General features: G+C 41.7%; 1 protein-coding gene across 7 annotated transcripts in view; it reads right to left on the bottom strand.

The window, feature by feature from the left end:
- Positions 1-18: 18 nt before the first annotated feature.
- NEK6 (NIMA related kinase 6) overlaps positions 19-21004 on the bottom strand; it is a 69803-nt gene continuing 48817 nt past the window's right edge. For 6 of the 7 annotated variants that reach the window (XM_076355239.1, XM_076355240.1, XM_076355241.1 and 3 more), the window contains 3 exons: positions 13014-13108; positions 6180-6293; positions 19-2176 (listed from right to left, as the gene is read on the bottom strand). In XM_076355239.1, the coding sequence (XP_076211354.1) occupies positions 2066-2176; positions 6180-6293; positions 13014-13108 (320 nt within the window). In that variant the 3' untranslated portion in view covers positions 19-2065. The remainder of the gene's footprint in view (positions 2177-6179; positions 6294-13013; positions 13109-21004) is intronic. The other variant, XM_076355243.1, reaches the window with a different exon arrangement.

Genomic DNA, 21004 nt, shown 5'->3' with positions numbered 1-21004 from the left:
TTTTTTTAAACAAAGGTGTTTATTTTGTAAATCCTTTTTTTATTTATCTAAAAATGCACAATTGCAAAAAATTACCTTTTGAAATACATTTACTTATAAGCACTAATAAATTTTATGTAGCAAGAAAGTGACCAGACTTCTCAAGATACTCAAATTTAAGCTGAGCTTCCCTGGAAGCCAAAGATCGTTTTCTGTGTTACACCAAGAGAGGCGCAGCACAACCATCCCTCTGAATGTGTAGCTGCCACCACGGCTTAAAGGAAATCTGCAGCGTGAAAGTGACAGTCTTCAGTCTTAGATTTAAGAATTGCTAAAGAAGCTGGGTATAAATTAAACAAGTTAGTATGGGAATGTTGGAAGCAATTTGGTGCCTCCACTACATTCTCATGCCGATTTGAATTTCCCAAGTCTCTTGTGAGAGCAGCAGGCTCAACTTTCTGCTGAGAAGACTCAATAAAATGGCACCTTGCATTAATGATACCAACATTATTCACAGCAATTAATAGCTTTTCTTTGCTACCCTATATAAATATTTTGAAATTTGACAGGAAGTAGTTGAAGATGGCACTGCAGTTTTCCTTTAAGTAGAGCAAATTAGGTTTAAAAAAAAAATCCACTAAAAGCATATATATATGTATGTAACCCTCTAACCCTAATCTTATTTCCAAAAAATTAAGGATTGTATGCTTCTCTTAAGGAAAAAAAACAGGCACAGGCTGCATTTGAACTGTCACACACAAATCTACATTTTGGCATTAGCCACCGTCACACACGGAAGCAGCGCTGTAACAGTAAAGGCTTATTTATTTCCCCCGCTGTAGTCCTCGAGAACGTTAAGTGCAGCCCTGTTCCTCTGAACAGGCAGATGAAATGGAAACACTTGAACGTGAATCCACGTTTGTTCCTAAAGCAGTGAATATTTTTCATCGACAGTAATGAAACAAATCATTGATTCAATGAATGAATTTAGTTGGTTGAAAATTTGCATGTAGTTAAAGAAGATGACTCCTTCAAATCAGGTTGAGATTTTATAAAAATTCACATTCTGTAAATTAGCTTTCACAGTTAAATAGAGGGGGGCTGATCCTTATGTAGAATTAGATACACATAGCGTTTTACTACTTTTTTTAAAATTTTCAACGTGTTTAAAACACTGCTTTGCTTAGGTTTTACCTATAGTACCTAACGTACTACTGAACTTGTAATAGTATCTTCACCAAAATCTAGTTGGCTTAGATAAACACTGTTTTTTAACAAGAACCTGTAGTCTAAAAAGAATCATGCCAAATGGGAAAATAAATTTAAAGAGAAATTATTTGCAGAAGCAATGCTTGTTTTGGGTTGGTTTGGCATGTTTTTCTTTTTTCCCCAGGTACATGCTTAACTCATCTCATTGGCTGTAGCCAAGTTAACAGATAAATGCATCAGCAAAATACTTGCTCTAAATTTTCAATTAAAAAGAAGAAATCTTGAAACAAATGTGTTTCCCACCCCCCCAACCCTTCCCAGTTCCTAAGTCTGAAGAGGAGGGAATTAATAAAAACACATAAATGGCTGCTTTAAAATATACGAAGTAAAAACTGAATTTGCTATTAACCATTTGCAGAAGAGGCAAAGTAGCAGTTATACAAATTACACAAAATCTACTGTAATTCTTACATTAGTATAAAGTGATTTCACTGAAGGAATTATTTCAATATTTCACATTACAGTTAAGATAGAGGGGGGGGTGTCAAATGTTCAGACACCCTCGTTAATATCATCTATCCTAGATTACACACAACAGTTTTAAGAAAGGACCCTTAAATGATCTACATCTGTAACATGTTATTGGCCTTAAAAAAAAAAAGAAAAAAAATCACTTGCAATACCTCACAATCTTCACTTTAAAGCATGACCACCTTGTAAGAGTCCTTGTCAAATAACCTGCAGAAATAATGGAGCATCTTGCTACGAGTGCTCAACCTTCTCACTTGTGTGACTAGGCACCAGTCGGTTTCATCTGAGAAAAAAAATTCAAGTAAGACTAAGCTGTGCTGGCTTCTTGAGAGTGTTTGCAGATGGTTCATGTGCTGGAGGTCCAAACATGCATTTGTTTTGCTATTTGGTGCACGTAACTAATGTCAGGTCTTTGATCTGGATCTGGGTATATGCACATGCTGACCAGCTCCCGCAGCTGAAAGACAGGAAAACAGGCATGCAAATGTGAATGGATCAGCCGATTTCTTACTGGAAAAGGCTGTGGGAATGTTTGCCTGACCACTGGAGTTCAGGACAGGAGCCAGGAAGCTCTCTTACGCAGACGTTCCTGGGCAGATTACAGGCACACGTCCATCCGTCCCATCCTGTGTCCCCCCCCACCCTACAAAAGGGCCAGGAAGAGCCTTTTCCACCAAGACTTCAATCTTCCACACAACCCAGTGGATTTTACATCATCATTTACAACACACTAGTAGCATATATATACACCTAGGGGTTCCCTGCTCAGCGGTTTAGTGTGGCTCTACAGAGAATGCAACCACCACCTCTGATCTGTTACTCCTGACACCAGGAGTTTCAAAGCTCTTTTAAAAAAAAAAAAAAAATCTTTTTTCCTGGGGGATTTTTTATTCACTCCAGAGAACCAGAGCAGAGATGACCAGTATCCTCAGATGACCAGCAGCTCGCAGTCAACAGAAGTGTGAAGCATGAGACAGGGCGGCAGGTCGGAGGATCGGGGAAGCGAGCCCAGTGCAGGAGGACCCAGCAGAGTGCGCCAAGGGTGCGGGCTGGGGAAGCAGCGCTGGGCAGAGGGAGGCACCAGTGGCATGAGCAGGATGGGGATGAAGGAAGGAAAAATGAGATCACTACCAGAAATCTGACTGAGCTGACAGGCGGGGATGGACTCGCCAGTGAAAGTGGCCTCTGAGAAAAGGGGGAAGCAGAGGGAGGGGTTTAAAAACGTGTCCTGAACAGAGCTCTCCTGCACAACAACTGTACTTCCCTTCCCACACCAATCCCGAATAACAAGCCAGTTCAAGGTTTTTAATATAAGAAGTCTGAACAGCACTTGTGTATCTATCTTAAGATACTAGAGCATGGCTGTCAAACACCAGTGTTTCCTAAAAACCTTTGTGAAGAAGACGGACTGGTCATTGATTATGTTTAATAAATAAAATGCAGAAGGGCTGAAGTCTCCCCACCTCCCAAACCTCTTTATTGTGCACATGAAAGATTGTAGCTTTTAATTATACAGACACTGAAAGCTGCTCGTACCCCCGAGGCACCGGGAGAAACAGCCTTGAGCCTCTGATCTTCTCACATCCCCTTGGTAGCCACAGTGCCAATTATTTTAATGGTAATTAAAAGCACGACCATACAGCTATCAAGCACACGGCTTCAGCTGCATTACTGAATGTACCCAGTGAGGTTTTCAGCTCTGGATGGAGCAAGGCCCTGTGCTTCAAGTTGTTGCTGGGCCTGATGCACGTTTCAGCAGGGGATTCCTGCAGGGCGGCACGCAGCCGAGCAGCAAACGCGCAGGCAGGATGGAGGTAGGGGCACACAGGCAGCACAAGTGGTAAGGACACGGTGTAATGCAGTTACTGCTAACCACCTTGCCTGTCATTTTGTGTGTACACACTGAGAGCAATACAAACCCCCTAGCCAGGCTATCTCCAGAGTAAACTCAACTCCACTGCCTGGCCCTGGCCCATTCTCTGGTAACCACTATGGTGACTTAATTCATCTGAGGGCAGGAGGTTGCTGCCTTTGTAACAGCTGAGACCCCACAGATTTAACACATATCTCAGCCCTGATCAGACAGACCACCACAAAACACCCACAAACAAATTAAAATGCTTCAAAAGCTCTGACCAGAGCCTGTGCTATCAGTACAATTTGTCCAACCAGTAGCTGTGCTCCCATGGAAATACAGCACTTAAACACAGCCTGGGAAGTTTTGTCCTCTATCGATGACCGGGACAGCACAGGCATTTCACCATCATCTACAAGGAACTGGCGGACCAAGCCTTGATAAGCACCACCAACCAGTATCTCCAATTACTAGCAAATTTGTTCCTGATATAGAAAACTAATCCTGGCTGGAGTCCCAGCTCCTCCTCCTCCCGCTACAAGCAGCACGCCAGTTGATCACGGGAGGATTTGGACTGGTTAGCCACAAAAGGCTACAGAGAAGAGGAACATCAGTGAAAGGGAACACCATTAAAGCAGGCATTCTTCAATAAATGCTCTGCCTTGTTCATCTAAAACAATGCTGCAACTAAAACATTCATGTGATCAGCAGTCAGCCTGCAGCTGAAGCTTTGCTTCGAGACCATGCTACCGAAGTGAAGGAAAGACATGCCGATGACTCTGGAACATCACTGAAAACTTTGGTAGCGTGGCACAGCCTAATCCTCTCACCTGCCCTCGGGCGGGAGGATGTAAAGGCTTTATTGCTTTCCCACATCACTCACAAACCCGCGGCAGTGACCATATTAGAGTGGTTGTGAAGACTCTGCCCTTTCAATCTAAAACAGAGACATTCGCTCTTCAAGGAAAACGTGTACGTCCAGACCAAGATAACCACCCACCAGCCACGGGAAGAACAAATTCTTTCTGGTGCAACTTGCTGCTGCAGGCAGCTGCCTCTACATTTCCCAGCCTTTCAGAAGAAACGATCCTGCCTGCCTGGTTTATCTAGCTTGGCTACTGGGAGACACCAACACACCTTCCCCTTTGGCTGTCCCCTCCAAAAGCATCTGAAAAGCCAATCTTTAAAAGTATGTACTAAACCAAATATCGTTCATGGTGGAGTCATGTTCCAATATTCACAAAATTGAAGCTCTTTACGGTTTCAGTCAGAAGCAGCAGCTAATGCAGCGAGATGAGCTACAGCCAAAGGCACAGCCCTCCCCAGACTTTGTCAGGCATTCTGTTAATAGTGTATGAACACCATCTGGAGTCTAGTTCTCTGGGACCTGGCGCCTTTGAGCTTTAAACCATCCTTCTCACCCTGGATTGTATCACTACACTACACACACTCTTTAGCACTGCCAGAGGGAAGCAAACAGACAGTAATTGTAAAGACAGGAAACACATCTGTCAGCTTACACTAATTCTTGCTGCCAGCAGGCATATCCTGAAATGCATGCTACAACAGCATGGCAAACGTGAATGCACAGAGCCGGGACTCACTGCTACGGCAGCTTGGGGAAAAAAACACAAATTTTAAACATCCACTTTTCCAGAACAGTTCTCAAATAATCTTTTTGCACGAGTTACCTAGCAAGTAAAAAACTAAGTAAAACGTAAAATGTGTGGTGCAGGGTCCCTCTCAGGGTGGAGACCACACTGTCTGCTGCCGGCCACATATGGTATTTCCCCTGCATCCTGCCTCTTGCTCCTCAGAACTTTGAGGTAGAACAAAACAAAAGAAAACCCCAAAGGATATGGTGAACATTTAGAATTACATTAGCCATTTCCTTTCAAATAGAAGGCAACTGTAACTGAATGAGGAGGTAAGGAAAAACAGCTGGTTTGTCTAGGTAAGAGAAAGAAAAATTAAAAAACCCATCTCAAAAGGCCCTGAACAAAAACAACACGCGTGTTTGCAGCTGAAGTGAAATATCGCCGAGCAAGCATGCACAGTGACTTTTTTTTTTTTTAAATATACTCCGGTTCAGCTACCACTCTCCATCCCTCACTTTCACATGCACAAAAACCAGACTTTAAAAAGCCCCCATACAGCTGCTATATAGATGCTTATTGCATTAAACTGAATAGCTTTCCTCCCCCCTCTATTTCTTAAAAAGAATCTTTCCCCCCTTGTTACACACTGAAGACTTCATAAACAAAAATTTAAGCGCTGTTTTATGGTATGTTATTTTAAGGGAAAGGAAGCGAAGGAGAGGGCTTTCCCACGGTTCGTTGTTTTTTTGCCAGCATCGCAGACTTTCAGTTTCAAAATATTCCCCACATTAAGAAATAGTCTTTTCTGTCTTAATTTAGTCAATATTCAGACATCAAAATGATAGTTTCCTTAGCCAGCCCTAAAGGTACCCAGGACACTCTGGCCATCTCCTGTTCTGCCTTGGATGTGGGGAGGCTTCTCCTCCCAAGTTCCCTTTCTCCTGTGCAGGGAGGAACTTCACTGCACCCCCCCACCACATTCCCCTGCAAAAATGCTCCCAATTTACCTTTTCAGAATAATGTTCAGCTGGAAGAGGTGGGTAGTCACATTGCTCTATTTTTTGGCAAAGAGAAAACAGGTTCATTTTGTCTCCATAGAAAGGACTCTGAAGAGCTGCCATCTGGAGAGAAAAAAAACAGACAATATTTCAGAAACACAAAGGATTTAATAGCCCTCAGTCCTGCTGATTTGCAAGAGCAACTTTTGTTGTTTGACAGTGAGCAAGTGATGATGTTGCTCTTTGAGACTGTCCACAGCCAAAGTTGCTCCAAGATCACGACAGGTTTGCATACCATCACAGGGCTGGCGCCAGGCCCACTGCCGCACACTTCCCAATGCCCCGCCATCCTCGCGCACAAGCGTGAGCGAACGGAGTTGCAGCAGCAGCGCGGAGCTCCTCCTGCTATGCAGCACCCATCCCCATTAGAGAGGCGCCAGTGCCAGTCGTGCCCGCTCAGCACAGCCAGGCCCCTGCTCCAACACTGCTTTATAGTGCACCCCTGAGACGCCAGCCCCCGTCCCTGCCTCCCGCCGGAGCTACCCGTGACCATGACACACAGCTACTGGGCAGCACCGACCCTGGAAAAGTCTCTCTGTTTTCCTGCCACTGTGATTCTTTCTGCCCAAAACATTTCAGATGTGGGATGTTGGGTGTACACAAGCAATTCTACAGGTACACAGAAACCAGTACCTTTTTAAAAACAAACAAACAAACAAACAAAATCAAGAAATAAGATGCTTGGACCATAGGGCAATCAGTTAGAAACCAACTGGCTCAAAGATGACTGTGAAAACCTCTCACCAACACAATCATCTCTTTAAAAAGTAGAAGCTGTTCTGTCTTTGGTAACATGTCATGGTTTCAATCTTCCTCGGTTAACAACCATATTCAGTTCATTTGCGCTCTGCAACTGGTAGATTTTTAATAGACTGCTACAAAGAATAAATTGATTTTTTTTGGACATTTAGGTACCTAGAATACAAAGAATCTTGTAAGCATGAGCAATGTACTTCAGCCTTTAAAAAAAAAAAGGCCCAAACGACCTCAAAACAAAACATCCCCTCCTGCTGGAAATCTGCTATTTAGAAAAGAGTATCCCAGGCAGATTTGGGAACCAAACTACTGAAACTTTTCCGAATCAATCTGGTCTTTTTCCTCTTTCAATTCTGTTTTATGAATCCAGTATTTGCATCTCCAAAAATATGACAGATGTCCAGGATAAACAGGCAAGGAGAGCATGGTGGAAGGCTCTGGGTGGGGAAGAATTCCTTCCAGGGCATGCAGAGACTCCTTACAAAGATATGTTTATATTATACTTATGTCTCAGGAAGGAAACTGCATCTTTGTGTGTGCAAAACCATTTACACTGCAAGTTCCCAACCAGGTCTAAATGAACACTGAACGATGAGCCTCAGGAAAACAGCCGCAGCAACACAGGCACTTTTGAACTTACAAAATGTGGCTTAAGTCATGTCTATTAAAGGTACACACGATGAGCTAAGCACCTTCTCTCTTGCTTTCCCACACCAGGACCCAAGCCCAGCAGACCCACCCATGGCCACTGGCCACGCCGGGCCCATCTGCTTGTTAGTCCAGAGTGTTACTCAAGTGCTGCTTGTCGCTGCTCGTCACTCTCACCGCCTGTCAGAGGCAGCCCCACACCGCACAGCGATATCTCCTTCTAATGAAACACCACTGGATAATTGTGGATATTATCCACTCTGTTTAGATCTTTTAAAACCATTTTGCTACAAGCTGCATCAAATCGGCAAGCTTTTCATATTGAGGCCAGCTGAAGTTGACGCTTCTCACTATGGCTTTAATAGGGGGTTATTTGATGATTACTAGTCTTTTGCTCATTACCATGCGCTGTGAAAGCCATCTGAAGAATGCTGTCTTGTTGCTGACACACACAGCAAGCTCCCAACAGAATTAAAAAGAGTCAATACTTGATCCTCCACTCTATTATCCTGCAGTTAGGAATCAAGATTGATGGATTATTAATGATGTGGTGACAGACAAGCAGGTTTGATTAGGGCAGGGTTTTGAAATGCTGCATTTGGGCTGGATTTCCAGCTGCAGGACATGGCCCAGTGCAGAGGCATCCCCGAGCCGCCCACCCCGGGCACCGCAGGAGCAGGCTGCAGCCGGGAGCGTCTTACCGAAACTTCATTACCATTAACACGCGTCCAAGTGTTAAGCAATGCAGGGGACACCAAGCTAAACTATCCTTGGTTTAAATCATAAACCTATCTTTTAAATAAAGTTATTATGTTTCTTCCTTGCTTATTTGCAAGACAAATTGGTTACTCTGAAATTAGTGAAAACACGCCTCAGCTGCAGGGGGTCACCTTGCACGACACAGCCATGCAGAGGTAAGAGACCCTCTGCAATGAGTTCTGAGCCATCACAAGAAGCAGTAGGATATATTCTGGCCAAATCTCCTTATGTACCACCAGACTAAAATATTTTTCAGGAAGCTCTTCCAGAGGTATTTATCAGATATCCAGAGAGGCTTATAAATGGCAATACAGAATATACGAAAGTACCCAAATTACACCGAAGAACACAATGAACTGAGTACATGGCTCCCAAAGACATCTCAGAAAATTCCAGGCTTGTTTTCTGTCTGTAATGCTTCATGTAACGTAGCTTGAGGTATTTGCTGTGCTAGTGACATATACTGTGCTTTGCTGCAGGCTGAGTGAGAAGAGGAAGTACGCCTTTAACAGCTGCACAAAACAGCGGGTTGGGGAACAGGCACACTTTCACACCTCTGTGGTTTCACCGCTATTATCAGTAGCAATATAGTAGTTAAGCTATTCCTCATAACCCTACAGACCTGAGGTTGAAGAGTTGCCCAACAGGCTTGTGAACAGAGCCCCAACGGGGCCCTGACAGCCCGGTGCTCGTGGCCCCTTGGAAGTTTTTGAAGGCAAAAGGTGAAGTTGTATCGCTGTCACTTCATTACTGTCATAACAGTAACAGGCAAATCAGTGGGGAAAAAATTACAGACTCCAATTAGAGACTCTAATCTCCAATTAGAGATTGATAGCAAACTGCTCTCAATCCGTTAAAACAAAACTGGAGAGCCTGGCACGCAAGATTGTTCCAAGAAAAACACTAATGGATGCATTAGGGAAGGTGCAGAAGGCAATCAAGGGTTAAACAAGGTCTCTGAGATTTCAATACAAACATCAATAACGCCAGTAAGGTTGAAAGGGATTTTTCAATTCCCATTAACTTTTCTTTCCAGGTCTAGTTAAGTGGTCATGCGCACAACAGGAGGAACGAAAAGGAAACAACACAGGGTTTTGGAGTGGTAAATACAGGGAATGAAAATGGAAAGAGATGGCACACACGTTCTGACTGGAACAGTCAGGTCTGCGGGGGTCGTGACCACAGGCGCTCCAAATATCTCACTAACAACAGTTTGTGATGCTACATAGGGGTTTGCTCCTGACATTTTGATTAGAGCAATTACCGCAGGACAGCCAGATCTCCATTTAAAATGACCACCATGCAGTATGACTGGTTAAAAAATACATACATATAGGAATCACTGTTAGTGTTTAAATTGATCATCGTGCCAGAACTGCTAAAGTCATTGCTTGTAGCTATATTCTGGGAATTAACAACTTATTTTTATCCCCTCCAAGTTATCTTGCTGACAGATACCTAGAGGAAGTGAGGGATGAAGACAGTTACTACTATATTGATAAGATTTAATAAAAATCACTGTATGATTATCAATGTCAAAGTTAAGTGGTGCTATGTGGCATCACATCCCAAACCCCTCAGTGTGCCCTAAGTGGATTCCAGTGGACACGCGTGTCTCTGAAGGCAATTTGTACATTAAATCTCTCTGCAGCTTATCTACACAATCTATCTGGAGAAATATCAGAAGTGACTCATAACCAAACAAACATCGCTTCCTTACTTTTAAGCCAAATGGAAAAACATTCTTGTTACAAGAAATTAGTGAAGATAAAATACAGCTCCTTCAAAGACATACAAATTTGATTTTTCATTTTCCAAATTCTAAAAAGTTTAAAAGTCAAGTAGCTGTTTATCTGCTGAACACAAAATTGGTAACTGTCCAGTCCTCCTTGGAATTTGCAAGATCTCACAGCTCCTGTTCACAAAGTTAAGGCTTACCTACGTAGGAAGTAAATTTAAAAATGCTTCACATGCCAAATCTTTCATGTTACTATAGTACTGCTACTCCTACCAGAGAATTATGTTTAGTGCGCAATTAAGTCAGCTTCTTGAGATATAAGGAGTACCAAGACTACTGTACCATAAGGGGACCATATTGCCTACAACAAAAACATATCTTAGCACAACGCTAAATATTTCTCTCTGCATAAATCTGGAATCCCATCTCCAGCAGAGCTCAGCCTCAGAAATGACTCAGAGCAGCCTGACAGAGAAGCTGTACACTACAGCAGCAAACGAGTAGCGGTGTGCAACTTGAGCGACTGACTGTTATTGATGGACTTGGCAAGTCCAACACACCATGGCAGGGCCAAAGTCCTCAACTCAGCAAAGCCTTAAACTGAGATTTCCTCTTTAGGCCCAATACATGAAGTGTACCTGGAATTGTTCAGCATAATGAATTACTGGGAGCTCAGGCTTCCTTCCCTCTGTTCCCACAGAGGAGTCTCCAAATCCTTTTTCAAACGCCACCAGCAGACCCAGGTACATACAGCTATACTGTACCATTCCAGTTTTCAGTATCTCATTAGAAGCATTACAAGCAAAACCATCCTTTATAAAAAATACCAGCTTTTCAATGATACGTTGCTGCTGCTGCTGCTTCGGGAATTATTAAAAGTCTCTTGAATTCTTCCACTAGAGGTAATGACAATTTGAGGACAGACACAAAACCATTCAATTTAAGTTCACAATTTTCCAAATACTTTTAATCAAGTACTTATCAGGGTGCCTTATGCCCTTTCTCTCCCTCCTATCCCATGGAATTTTAACAATAAATCAGCGATACAACCATGTTGGGCTCCAGTGTCTCCACCAAAGTGGATCTTCCCTTCAGCAGACCTAGTGGCTATTTGCTCCAATACTAGTAAGGCCAACACTGGGACTTGACACTGCTCGTGGTGACTTATGGGGCATTTATGCTAGACACCCACATAAAATCTTTTTCCTTAATTAAACTCCATGCCATGCCAAGTGTATAGAGAGTCAGCAGTTGTGAGCAGGCTGTCTGAAGAGCCTTTACGTCATGGCGCAAATACAGTCTTTGGATGGACACTGGTAGGAGGATAAGAAGAATGAATAGTTGCAGGATTTTTTACCCCCAAGAGCATTTTTTGGACCACATTCAAGTCCATAACCGCATCTGGGCCAGCTGTGCTGCTGTCTTACATGCGAGAAGCAAAGGGCTGTTAGAGTCGAGCCCCCAAGACTGCTTAAGTCCCTCTAGCAGGATTTTATCCATTTATTTCACCGAGTTTCCAGCACCAATCTCTCTCTGAAGATGCACACCACATGGCACGTTCCCACCATGCCAACAATAAATCAGCACCTATCAAACTGTATGACTCTGGTCTTGGTAGCACACTGATGACAGCAGATTACCTCACTGAACAAGCATTTAGTTGTATTAGATGAGTGTTCTTCCCCAAAATATACGAACAGTGACAAGTTACGGTAAAATTTACTTTTATACTGTCTTGTCCTAAAAGGTTTGTTTAATCAACTAGCTGAAGTACATGCTTAACTATAGTAGTTTTCACATCTGATGTGCTCACAAAATAAACTACATTTCTGTTTATTCTCTAAGTCCATGTGGTTACAAGAAGTTGTAGTGAGAAGCAAAATGTCATCAGTTCACATCATTTATTATCCAAAGAGGACGTGAACAATATTCTTATTACTAAATATACCAGGAATTTTTAATTCTCTAGGCTGGGATAAAAGCTTTCTAAATGTTGACATGCACTTTCACTTGAATTCAAAGATGCATACATTTAAAAAAAGATTAAGATTATATTATAAAGGAGTACAAAGACTGTTCAATACCCTTCGATCCCTGCTAAAAATGAAATCACAAAACTCAAAGTACTGTTATAAAATCATAGCTTTTAAGAGTTGCACACTAAGCGCAGGGATGCCCCATCCCTGGAAACATTCCAGGTCAGGTTGGACGGGGCTCTGAGCAACCTGATTAGTTGAAGATGTCCCTGCCCACGGCAGGGGGTTGGACTAGATGACCTTTAGAGGTCCCTTCCAACCCAAACTATTCTAAGATTCTGTAAGTGTGTAGTTCATACAAAGTGTGCCTGCTTTGTATCTGTGCATTTGGCTAGAAGACAATGTACAATTAGAAAAAATTCCAGCTATAGTCTAATAAAGCTAGAGAAACCGATTTCACATTACATAAAAACTCTGGTTTTCTTTATTGAAAGTGCCCAGAATTAAAATACTCCAATTGGTCAGAATTCAATTTAACAAACCAGAAGCTTACATCCAAATGAATTTGCTATTTTAAAAACAAATGCAGTATTCAGGAGAAACTATGAATATGCTGCCCTAATAACAGCTCTGCTCACAGTAGGAAGAAGAATGCAGTAAGCTGGTTTGTTTATGTCTATATCCTCAGCATCTACTGTGACCAAATTAACTTTGTGTAAGTACTGTCCTGTACGGCACAATCCCTTTGTCGTTCATGCTCAAAAAGCACATGATGAGCACAAAAAGAGTTAACTTTTCATAAGGTTTCTCAACAACTAAGCTAAAGTAAGCCTGACCTACTCAATTCCTGTACTGTATTGTGTGGTTAAGACAAACCTGGGGAAAAAAAAGTTAGAAGATACTTGCCTCATACAATAAACAGCCCAAAGACCAGATATCAGATTTAAAGTTATAGCCGTTTTCGTGTATTCTTTCTGGGGACATATAGTATGGAGTTCCCACTGTAAAAAACAAACAAACAAAGAGTTATCATCTTAAAAAGTGACTGTACAACCTGTATTATACAGAAGTTTGACTTCATTAAAGGATTAGGTTTAGCACAAATAGCTAATTAGAAGAGACTGGCACAAAAATTTGGAAACAAATCATGGTTTCGAAGGCGTAGTACCAAATGTATCATCACATACAGAGCTAGAAGACTGGTGAACACTACTAAAAGTATCTTCTGTATTTTTGAAATTTGAGGAACGTTTTCTTCCCCTTCCAGTCTTCCAAGTAGCTTCAGAGTGCCTCAGACGGACAGAGCAATCGTAAAGGATCATCCTCCTTTGGTTCACTCAACAGCATCGAAACTGCAAGTTAGATGTCATGAATGTACTCTGCTAAAACAAGAATCCCGTGACAGCGTATCAACGTTCACCTGACACACACTGCACTAGCAGCATGACAGAGCGGCTCCAGATATGACGGGGGACCCTTTTTAAGAGTTCAGGAGACCATTTACTGCAGCAGAGAAATGGAAGTAACAAGCCCAGCACCAGACAGGTATTCAAAAACTTTCTGAAAGAACCAAGATAATCATTCCGAACTTTAAAATACCGCTCCAACTTACAGTCATGTCAGAAGCTGTGGGATTTCTATGTACTTCCAGAAGTCTATATTTTATCAAAAGAAATTTACTCCAGCATTTTGGACAGGAGTTACAGGAAATTATTAATAAATTCCTTACCTCAAAAAGGTTCTTTTTCAAATCCTAAATAAGTTTCAGTTGTGGTACTGAAAATAGAAGACATCCTGGCAGTCTCAACTACATCAAATAATCCTCAGATACATCATTTATTAAAACATCCAAGGACTTTACATGCTCTCTCTTCTCCTGCTTCCCCTGCTTGCCTGTCCCCTGTCAATTTTTTTTTTTTTTCCTTTTGGCATTCCAGTGTATCCTTCTCCTAATTAAAGAACTTTCCTCACAAGATGGCAAATGTTTAATTTGCCTGTAACATTCAGTTTACAATTTCTCCATTTGAAATGCTGACTGCAGACAGCTGGAAGACTAATAAGCAGATGAAGTACGGTGTTAGACGTGGAGGGGGAAGAACAGCCACCAGCTTCCCCCAACGTTCCTAAGGAGGGTTTGCACCTTAAATACTCACAGCATTTTCTTTCTCTGGGGTGAAAACTAGGCAGCTTACCTCAAAACAAAACCAACACCCCCCCCAACCCAACACCCTTCAATCTTTATTCTACATTTCTGTCATGCATTTATATGCCCAAACCTTGAGTCTACTGAACCTCAACAATTTTTACTCAGAGCTATTCAGAAACGTAGCATATAATGTGAAATTAATTCCATGGCATTGGTGTGAAACATAAGATGTTACAGGAATACATATATAAAACTCCACTTCCCAAAACAGACCAAGTAACCAAGAAAGGGGACCACCTCCCTGACTGGCTCATTTATTTGGTCCCCCAGGACCTTCAGTAATCAGCTGCCCTATATGATAAACTCAGCTTACACTTGCAGTCATTCAAATAAGAAATTATTTCACTTTCAAGGTGAAAGAGTACCCTAACAAGAAATTACATTTTTGCAAATTCTATACAAACTACAACACAGGAAAAATAACACATGGAGATTATTATATTTCTATGCTCAGTAATATCATATCCAGCCTAGGAGCATGCCAAACTGACATTGTCCCAGATCTGGCTGGTTTTAATTGCCAGTGAAAGGCCTCTGTGTATGGATGAGACCAGAGTTCTCTTAATAGTTAATAATTCTTAACAGACTGCACAGAGTAACTTCACAGAACACCAAAAGCAGACAGGACTCGTTCAAAGAATCCAGCAAGGCTTTCCATGGATCTCTCCCATGTGCGTGCAAGATGCATACAATGGACAGCACAGCTCTCCAAGTAATTCCCACACATTTGCCAGATTTCTGTACAAGAACCAACTTGGTTGGAATAGCACTGATTCATTTTCCTGCTTAAAAATATGCAGCTGCAGAAGAAATGGTGATTCATTATGTGAAGTTCTTGAAGACAGTTTTGGAAGTCCCCACTGAGCACCAGTGTGTAAGACACTTCCCTACCTTCAACTTCACAGTGCTGCTGCTCTTCTCAAATCTGCCAGGAGAGTTAACAGAGCAGATGAAGCAGAAGACATGCTAGTCCTTCACTGACAGCAAGTACGGGAGCTGAGCACGGGCAGACAGCAGCACGCAACTGGCAGGAGGGAACACAAAGATTATTCCCACTCTTGCTCCCCCAAGTCTTCGTGCTTCAGAGTGCTGGTGCCAGGGGCAGCCTCCAGCCGTAGCTGTTCTTGCGATCTGTTATTCTGGGTCACTGCGTGACAAGCTCAGAGCAAATAATAACGCGTGGGCTCTAAAGTTATGGCCTTGCCTTCCATGTTAGCAGGGGTCTGCTTGGTAGGCTAAAATTGTCGTTTCAGATAATGCCTCAAAACGACCTTCGATCAAAGCAGAATGACAGGGTTTATAATACGGATGAGTGCGTTATAGCCCATATTTGATTTTCTGTGCATTAGTCTGTTCCATTATATTAATATGTCTGTGGAGCAGTCCACGCCTGAGCTGATTTTATGAAGTCTACCTTGCACATTTACCTATCATTACTGTAGTGTTGTCAGCAAATGTATGAACAAGCAGGTCTCTGCGTTTCAGAACTGATGCATTAATTTTTAAATAACTGTCGTGATAAAAGACTGACAAGCCCAATCCTCTTTATGGCCTGTCCAACATTACGTGGGAATCTCCTGTAATGAGCATCTTCTAGAAAACCGCACAAGGCTTCCAGCGCAATCAGTCAGGGCTCACCATTGCATTACATTAGTCAATTTGACAAGAATAGTCTAATCCGAGACTATTAATCAGAAACTTTCTTTGGCATTTGCCCTGCTGAAAATACGAAATATTGTTCAAATTCAATATTAATCACCAGCTGGTAGAGTAATGCCTTTAAAGTTATAAAGGTCGCAAAACGGTAGAGAAGATTATGACTAAGTAAGCATTCTTCCTGTTCTATTCCTGAAAGTCAAAACACTTCACTTGAATATCAGCATACTTCAGCGATACCAGAACGTTTTTTCCTACTCTCCCCAGCACTGTCTGTGTGCACAGCTACAACACCCACACAAACCAGAACATCTCTGGGATATCTGCAACACCCAAGTTAGGGAAATGCTAATTATTCCAAGTTAGATTAAGAGCAGAGTCTCGTTTCACCAGGAAAACATATAGGCAAAGGCAGCAAAGTTATTCCAGAAATAAAATTCAAATTCCTTTGCTCTCATATATAGTTTGAATTAAAAAGCCTACCTGTGCAACTACAGCAACCAGTGTGCATAGGTACTCTTGAGCTGAATTCCCACATCTGCCAGAGAAACACCCAGGTAAAGAGCTACATTACTTCTGAATTCAGCAAGTCTTTCACTACACAGGGAAGATCGTGCTCACTCGTTTAAAAACGTTTTTCAGCTTGAATCAGACGAGTTTTGTTGTTGTGAAAGTGACAATGGCCGGATTATTAGTACAGTCACACACAGGATCGTTATTTTCTATACAGATCTTCTCCCTGTGCAAATACAGTTCAGCCAGGGATCAATGCTTCCTGTGAAATTCATCCTTAGCTGCACATAGGCAGAAACAAGAGAAAATCTGATTCATATTTTTAGGAGGCTCTATCAAGAGTCTCATTCACTGAATTTAATGTACCACAGACGAGTCTCTTGCCACAGCAGTCTCCCGCACCTTTAGGCAGACTGTCATTAGACTGAAATCAGTGTGGAGTATTTCCAAATATTTTAATAGGCTGTGTACATTGGGGTTTTTTAATGCTATAAAAAATAAGCATCTCTTGAAATTAATCAAACTCCATAGCCATATTTGGCTGCAAAGTACAAGAAGAACAAGTGATAAAGAATGCTTTTATTGTTCTGCCTTCACCAGCACCTTCCAGCTAATCTTTAATACTGAGCTGAACAGTGTTTCTGAATCTATCATTTTCTTTCTCACAGCAGGGAACACAGTTCTGAATATGAAAGAACCTAACAAATTCTGACCTTTATTGTATCTTTACAGAGTATTCCCAGTTTCAAACCAAGAGATATCAGAGCGCAACGCAGGCCTCAAAGGGGTAATACTGATTAAAGCACTCCTTCATTCTAGAGATGTTCCAACTCCTGTCAAAACAAACTTCGCAATGTTTTGAAATACTTGTGATTTTTGAAACATGCTCATTACAAATGAAAAAGGCAAAGAACTATGCTCAAAAACCTAAGATGCCATCCATGAGTAACAACGAACCACCCAGTTTTCAAAATAATAATTAAGTATTTCCAGAACTATTAGCTTAGCTTTAACATGTAAGACACACTATTACGTATTCCATGAACATACATACAGTTGAGAAAAATATTTTAGTGTGTTTTAATAATATCCGGTGGTGCAAACACAGCAGGGAGGCAATTCTACTTGAAAATGAAAGTCCACAACCCTCACCTGTCTCATGTCTCCAGACATGCTTGTAGGTTACCAAGAAAAATTTACAGCATTATTTAAAGGGAGTCTAGTTCATAAGTATCTGTTTCTAAACACTTGCATTACTTGGGATATATTTCCAACAAGAAGGCTGAGGTCTTTTCCCAGAAGGAGATTTTGGGAATTAGCTCAACTTTTGAGAATTAGCTAAAGTGAAACAGTGATCAAAGGCCCTAAAATACACTTTAAATTCCTTCAGATCTCAGTGTGAGGTACCCCCACGAATTGTTGGGGTGGGGGGAGATTAGCTCTGCTTATTCTTACAAGAGAATAAATATTTTGTGCATAATATTGCAGCTGTTTTCACAAGACCTGTTGCTCTAAGCTCTCTATTTTTTTCTTATTAGTATTTAATTACATACACAACCCTACCGAAGTCCTTATAGTTTTTTGGTTTTGTTTTTTTACATGTAGATAGTACAATATACCTGCAGTAACTCTGCAGCAATCTTTTCTTCCACAAATATTGTAGTACAGGCACAGACCAGAAGGGCAAAAATTCTCAAAATGCACAGAATATCAGCTGTTGAAATTTTAAATGGATTTCTTGTGTCCATTTTTTCTTAACAAGTACTGCTTACTAGCCCCTTGAAGTACTGTGATTTTTGTTTCAGATGGCCAACTGGCTTGGCAAGCAAAAGAAAAAAAGAAAAAAAAGAAGACAAACAGTCCATTTATAAAAGAGCTCTTCTCATGACTGCAGTTACTCCCTGTTCGCCCTCATATCTAACAAGAAACGTGCAACACCCCACGTACTCCAATTCACAGCTATTTGCATGTTCTAAACTGTGAAGCTTTGACTTATATGCATCCCCCAAAAGGAAAATCTGCTCCAAGTTTATTCTTGTCCAAGAATAAATAATAAATCATCTGCTCCAAAACAAGACTGTTCTGTGTAAAACTGGTTTTTGGTTTTGTTTTTTTTTTTTCTTTTCTCTCTTTTCTTCAAAACGTAAAGCCAATCAGAAGCTTTGCATAATGCCAAGTTTCTGTGGCTAAAAGTGGGCCTTATACCAGTTCACAATAAAGTTAACCATTTTAATATTAATGGAAATTCTTTATTTTACAGCTCCTAGTAAAATCTACCAGCTTACTGTTAAGTTTTCCAAAGTCTATGCAGTTTTTAAATATGCTCTGCTGTTTATAATTTGTCTTATAATTAATTAGGTTTTATAGCAAAATTAATGACTTAAAATTTTCTAACAAGCATATTAGAATAGCCTTAACTGACAAGATATTCCCCTGGATGCCTGCCTGAGATCAACAAAATAAATAATGGACACAATCAAACACTAAAACAGACAAAAAAATGCTCCTAGCCCTATTAAATCTTGAATGAAAGAGACGACACCTGGAAGCACATCACACACCAGTACTGTAAAATCAACCCAAACTGCGTGGTGTCACACACCCGAACTCCAGCATCCAGATGTCATTTCATCATTACTGGGTGCAAAGCCCTGGGTTAAGCATAGTCATTTTCTGTAGTGAAACAGCCTGTCAAACAGGTATCATATGGCTCCTCTGGGGAAAAAAATAACCATACAAATGAAATGGGGGGGGGGGGGGGGAAAGACTATGAATGTAGTAAAATGCTCACATTATAAACTGTGTAAGAACAGGCTGTAAAAGTTTTTCAAGAAAATAGTAAGCAGTACTGAAAATAAAAGAAAAATGAAAAAACATTCGTCCTCATTTCATGCTGAATTGCTCCCCCATTCCATCCTACGCCCCTCAATAAAATGAAGTTTTGTGATATGCAAGTCAATCTCCATTAAACTAAATCCTGGAGCTTCTGCTACAGGGGAGCTTAAATCAGGGAAGAAAGGACGGTAAGCCACCACGTTGTAACAAGGAGTAGTAAAATTCACCTTAGCTACACTCATTACCTTTAAAACATGGGAGTTGTCTGGTAAAGGTTGTGCATGAAGAGCTCTCCCTTATGGAAAAGTATCTCCTGTCTTCTCTTACTAGTCATACAGGGAAAAGGGAAAGCGGCAGAAGAGGTGCCACCTGGTGAATTCACCCACACCCTCCAGCTGGTTTCTGGTTTCTCACCCATCCCACAATACTGCTGCCTTTCCCAACGCAGTTTTGTTACTTAGTGAGGCAGGAGGTGTCCATGCTTCCCCTCTCGCAGGTCTGCCCGTGGAGGTTTTCCAAGGGCCGGGGCTTTCCCTGCCTCACAGTCGCCCCCTGCCCCGGCAGTGCTCCCGACTGGCTGTGCCGCCAGTCAGGCATCCTGCCGCTGCTCCGAGCAAGGCGTTCGCCTGCATCTCGCGAGCTGTGTATGGGCAAATCTTTCATTTTTCTTTCATTACCCCGGCATGTACTGTCACTTAATTTTTATGTATGCAATCCTTCCTGACAAATATGATCTGCTGCCTGGTAATTCATCTGACGTTCATTCTGTTCCTTGCTCTAATTACGGCTCTCATTCCTGACGCGGCAGCGGCCACGCTGCCACAGCCCAGTGGTACACCTGTCAGACGGGTCGTGGTACTGCCTAATGCCCTTTTATGCCAGTCTGATGCTAGGAAATACAAAGAAAGAAAAAAATTAGATGAATATATTTGCATAAGCCGTGCATTCAATTCATGGGTCAGCAGCCAGAGAAATTGTGGTTCAGGGTGGTTGCCGGGGCAACACGGCTACGGGAATTGCCCGGCATCGCAGCCTGGGTCCATGCGGGTACCACGCTCTGGTTTGCAGGGTGTTCATCACTCACGGCTACTTAAACAAATGTCTTAATTAAACCAAAACCAAGATCAGTAGAATTCCCGCTGCTAAAGAACCCATATGTCTGGCAAATTACAAAAAAAAAAGCTTCAAGTCTGCATATTTTTTGATTGTAAAAATGTTCTTTTTACTTGGATACAAGAACCACTGGAATGGTGGTGTGTCCATCCCTCCCACAACACAACACACTGTCTCCACTATCACTCACTGCTACTCCTTTAGTGTTTTGCACCTTATGCACCTGTTTCCAGGATGCTGTTGATTTGAGGAAGGGCGAGGTTCATACAGAAGAGGCTTAACTCTTCCTACACAAGCTTTCTCAATTAAGAGAGAGCAACCCTGGTAAAGGTCACACGCTTGGCTTACATGTGCAGCCAGTTTCCAAGCCCCAATTTATTCTTATTAATATAATAACTGCAGCAGTCAAACTAGGTAAGATCATATAATTAGACATGATCGTATTTTTGCCTGTTCAGATGGTGCGATTGTAACTTTCTGTGAAGAGGATTTATTTTAATCTATGAAGTGCAGTGTGTGTATATAACCTAGGATAGCTTTTGATGCAAAGAGAAATCTAATATTTTATGAAAGT

Source organism: Aptenodytes patagonicus, chromosome 18, assembly GCF_965638725.1.
Source record: "Aptenodytes patagonicus chromosome 18, bAptPat1.pri.cur, whole genome shotgun sequence".
NCBI lineage: Eukaryota > Metazoa > Chordata > Aves > Sphenisciformes > Spheniscidae > Aptenodytes > Aptenodytes patagonicus.
This window is presented reverse-complemented; position numbering and strand designations above follow the sequence as displayed.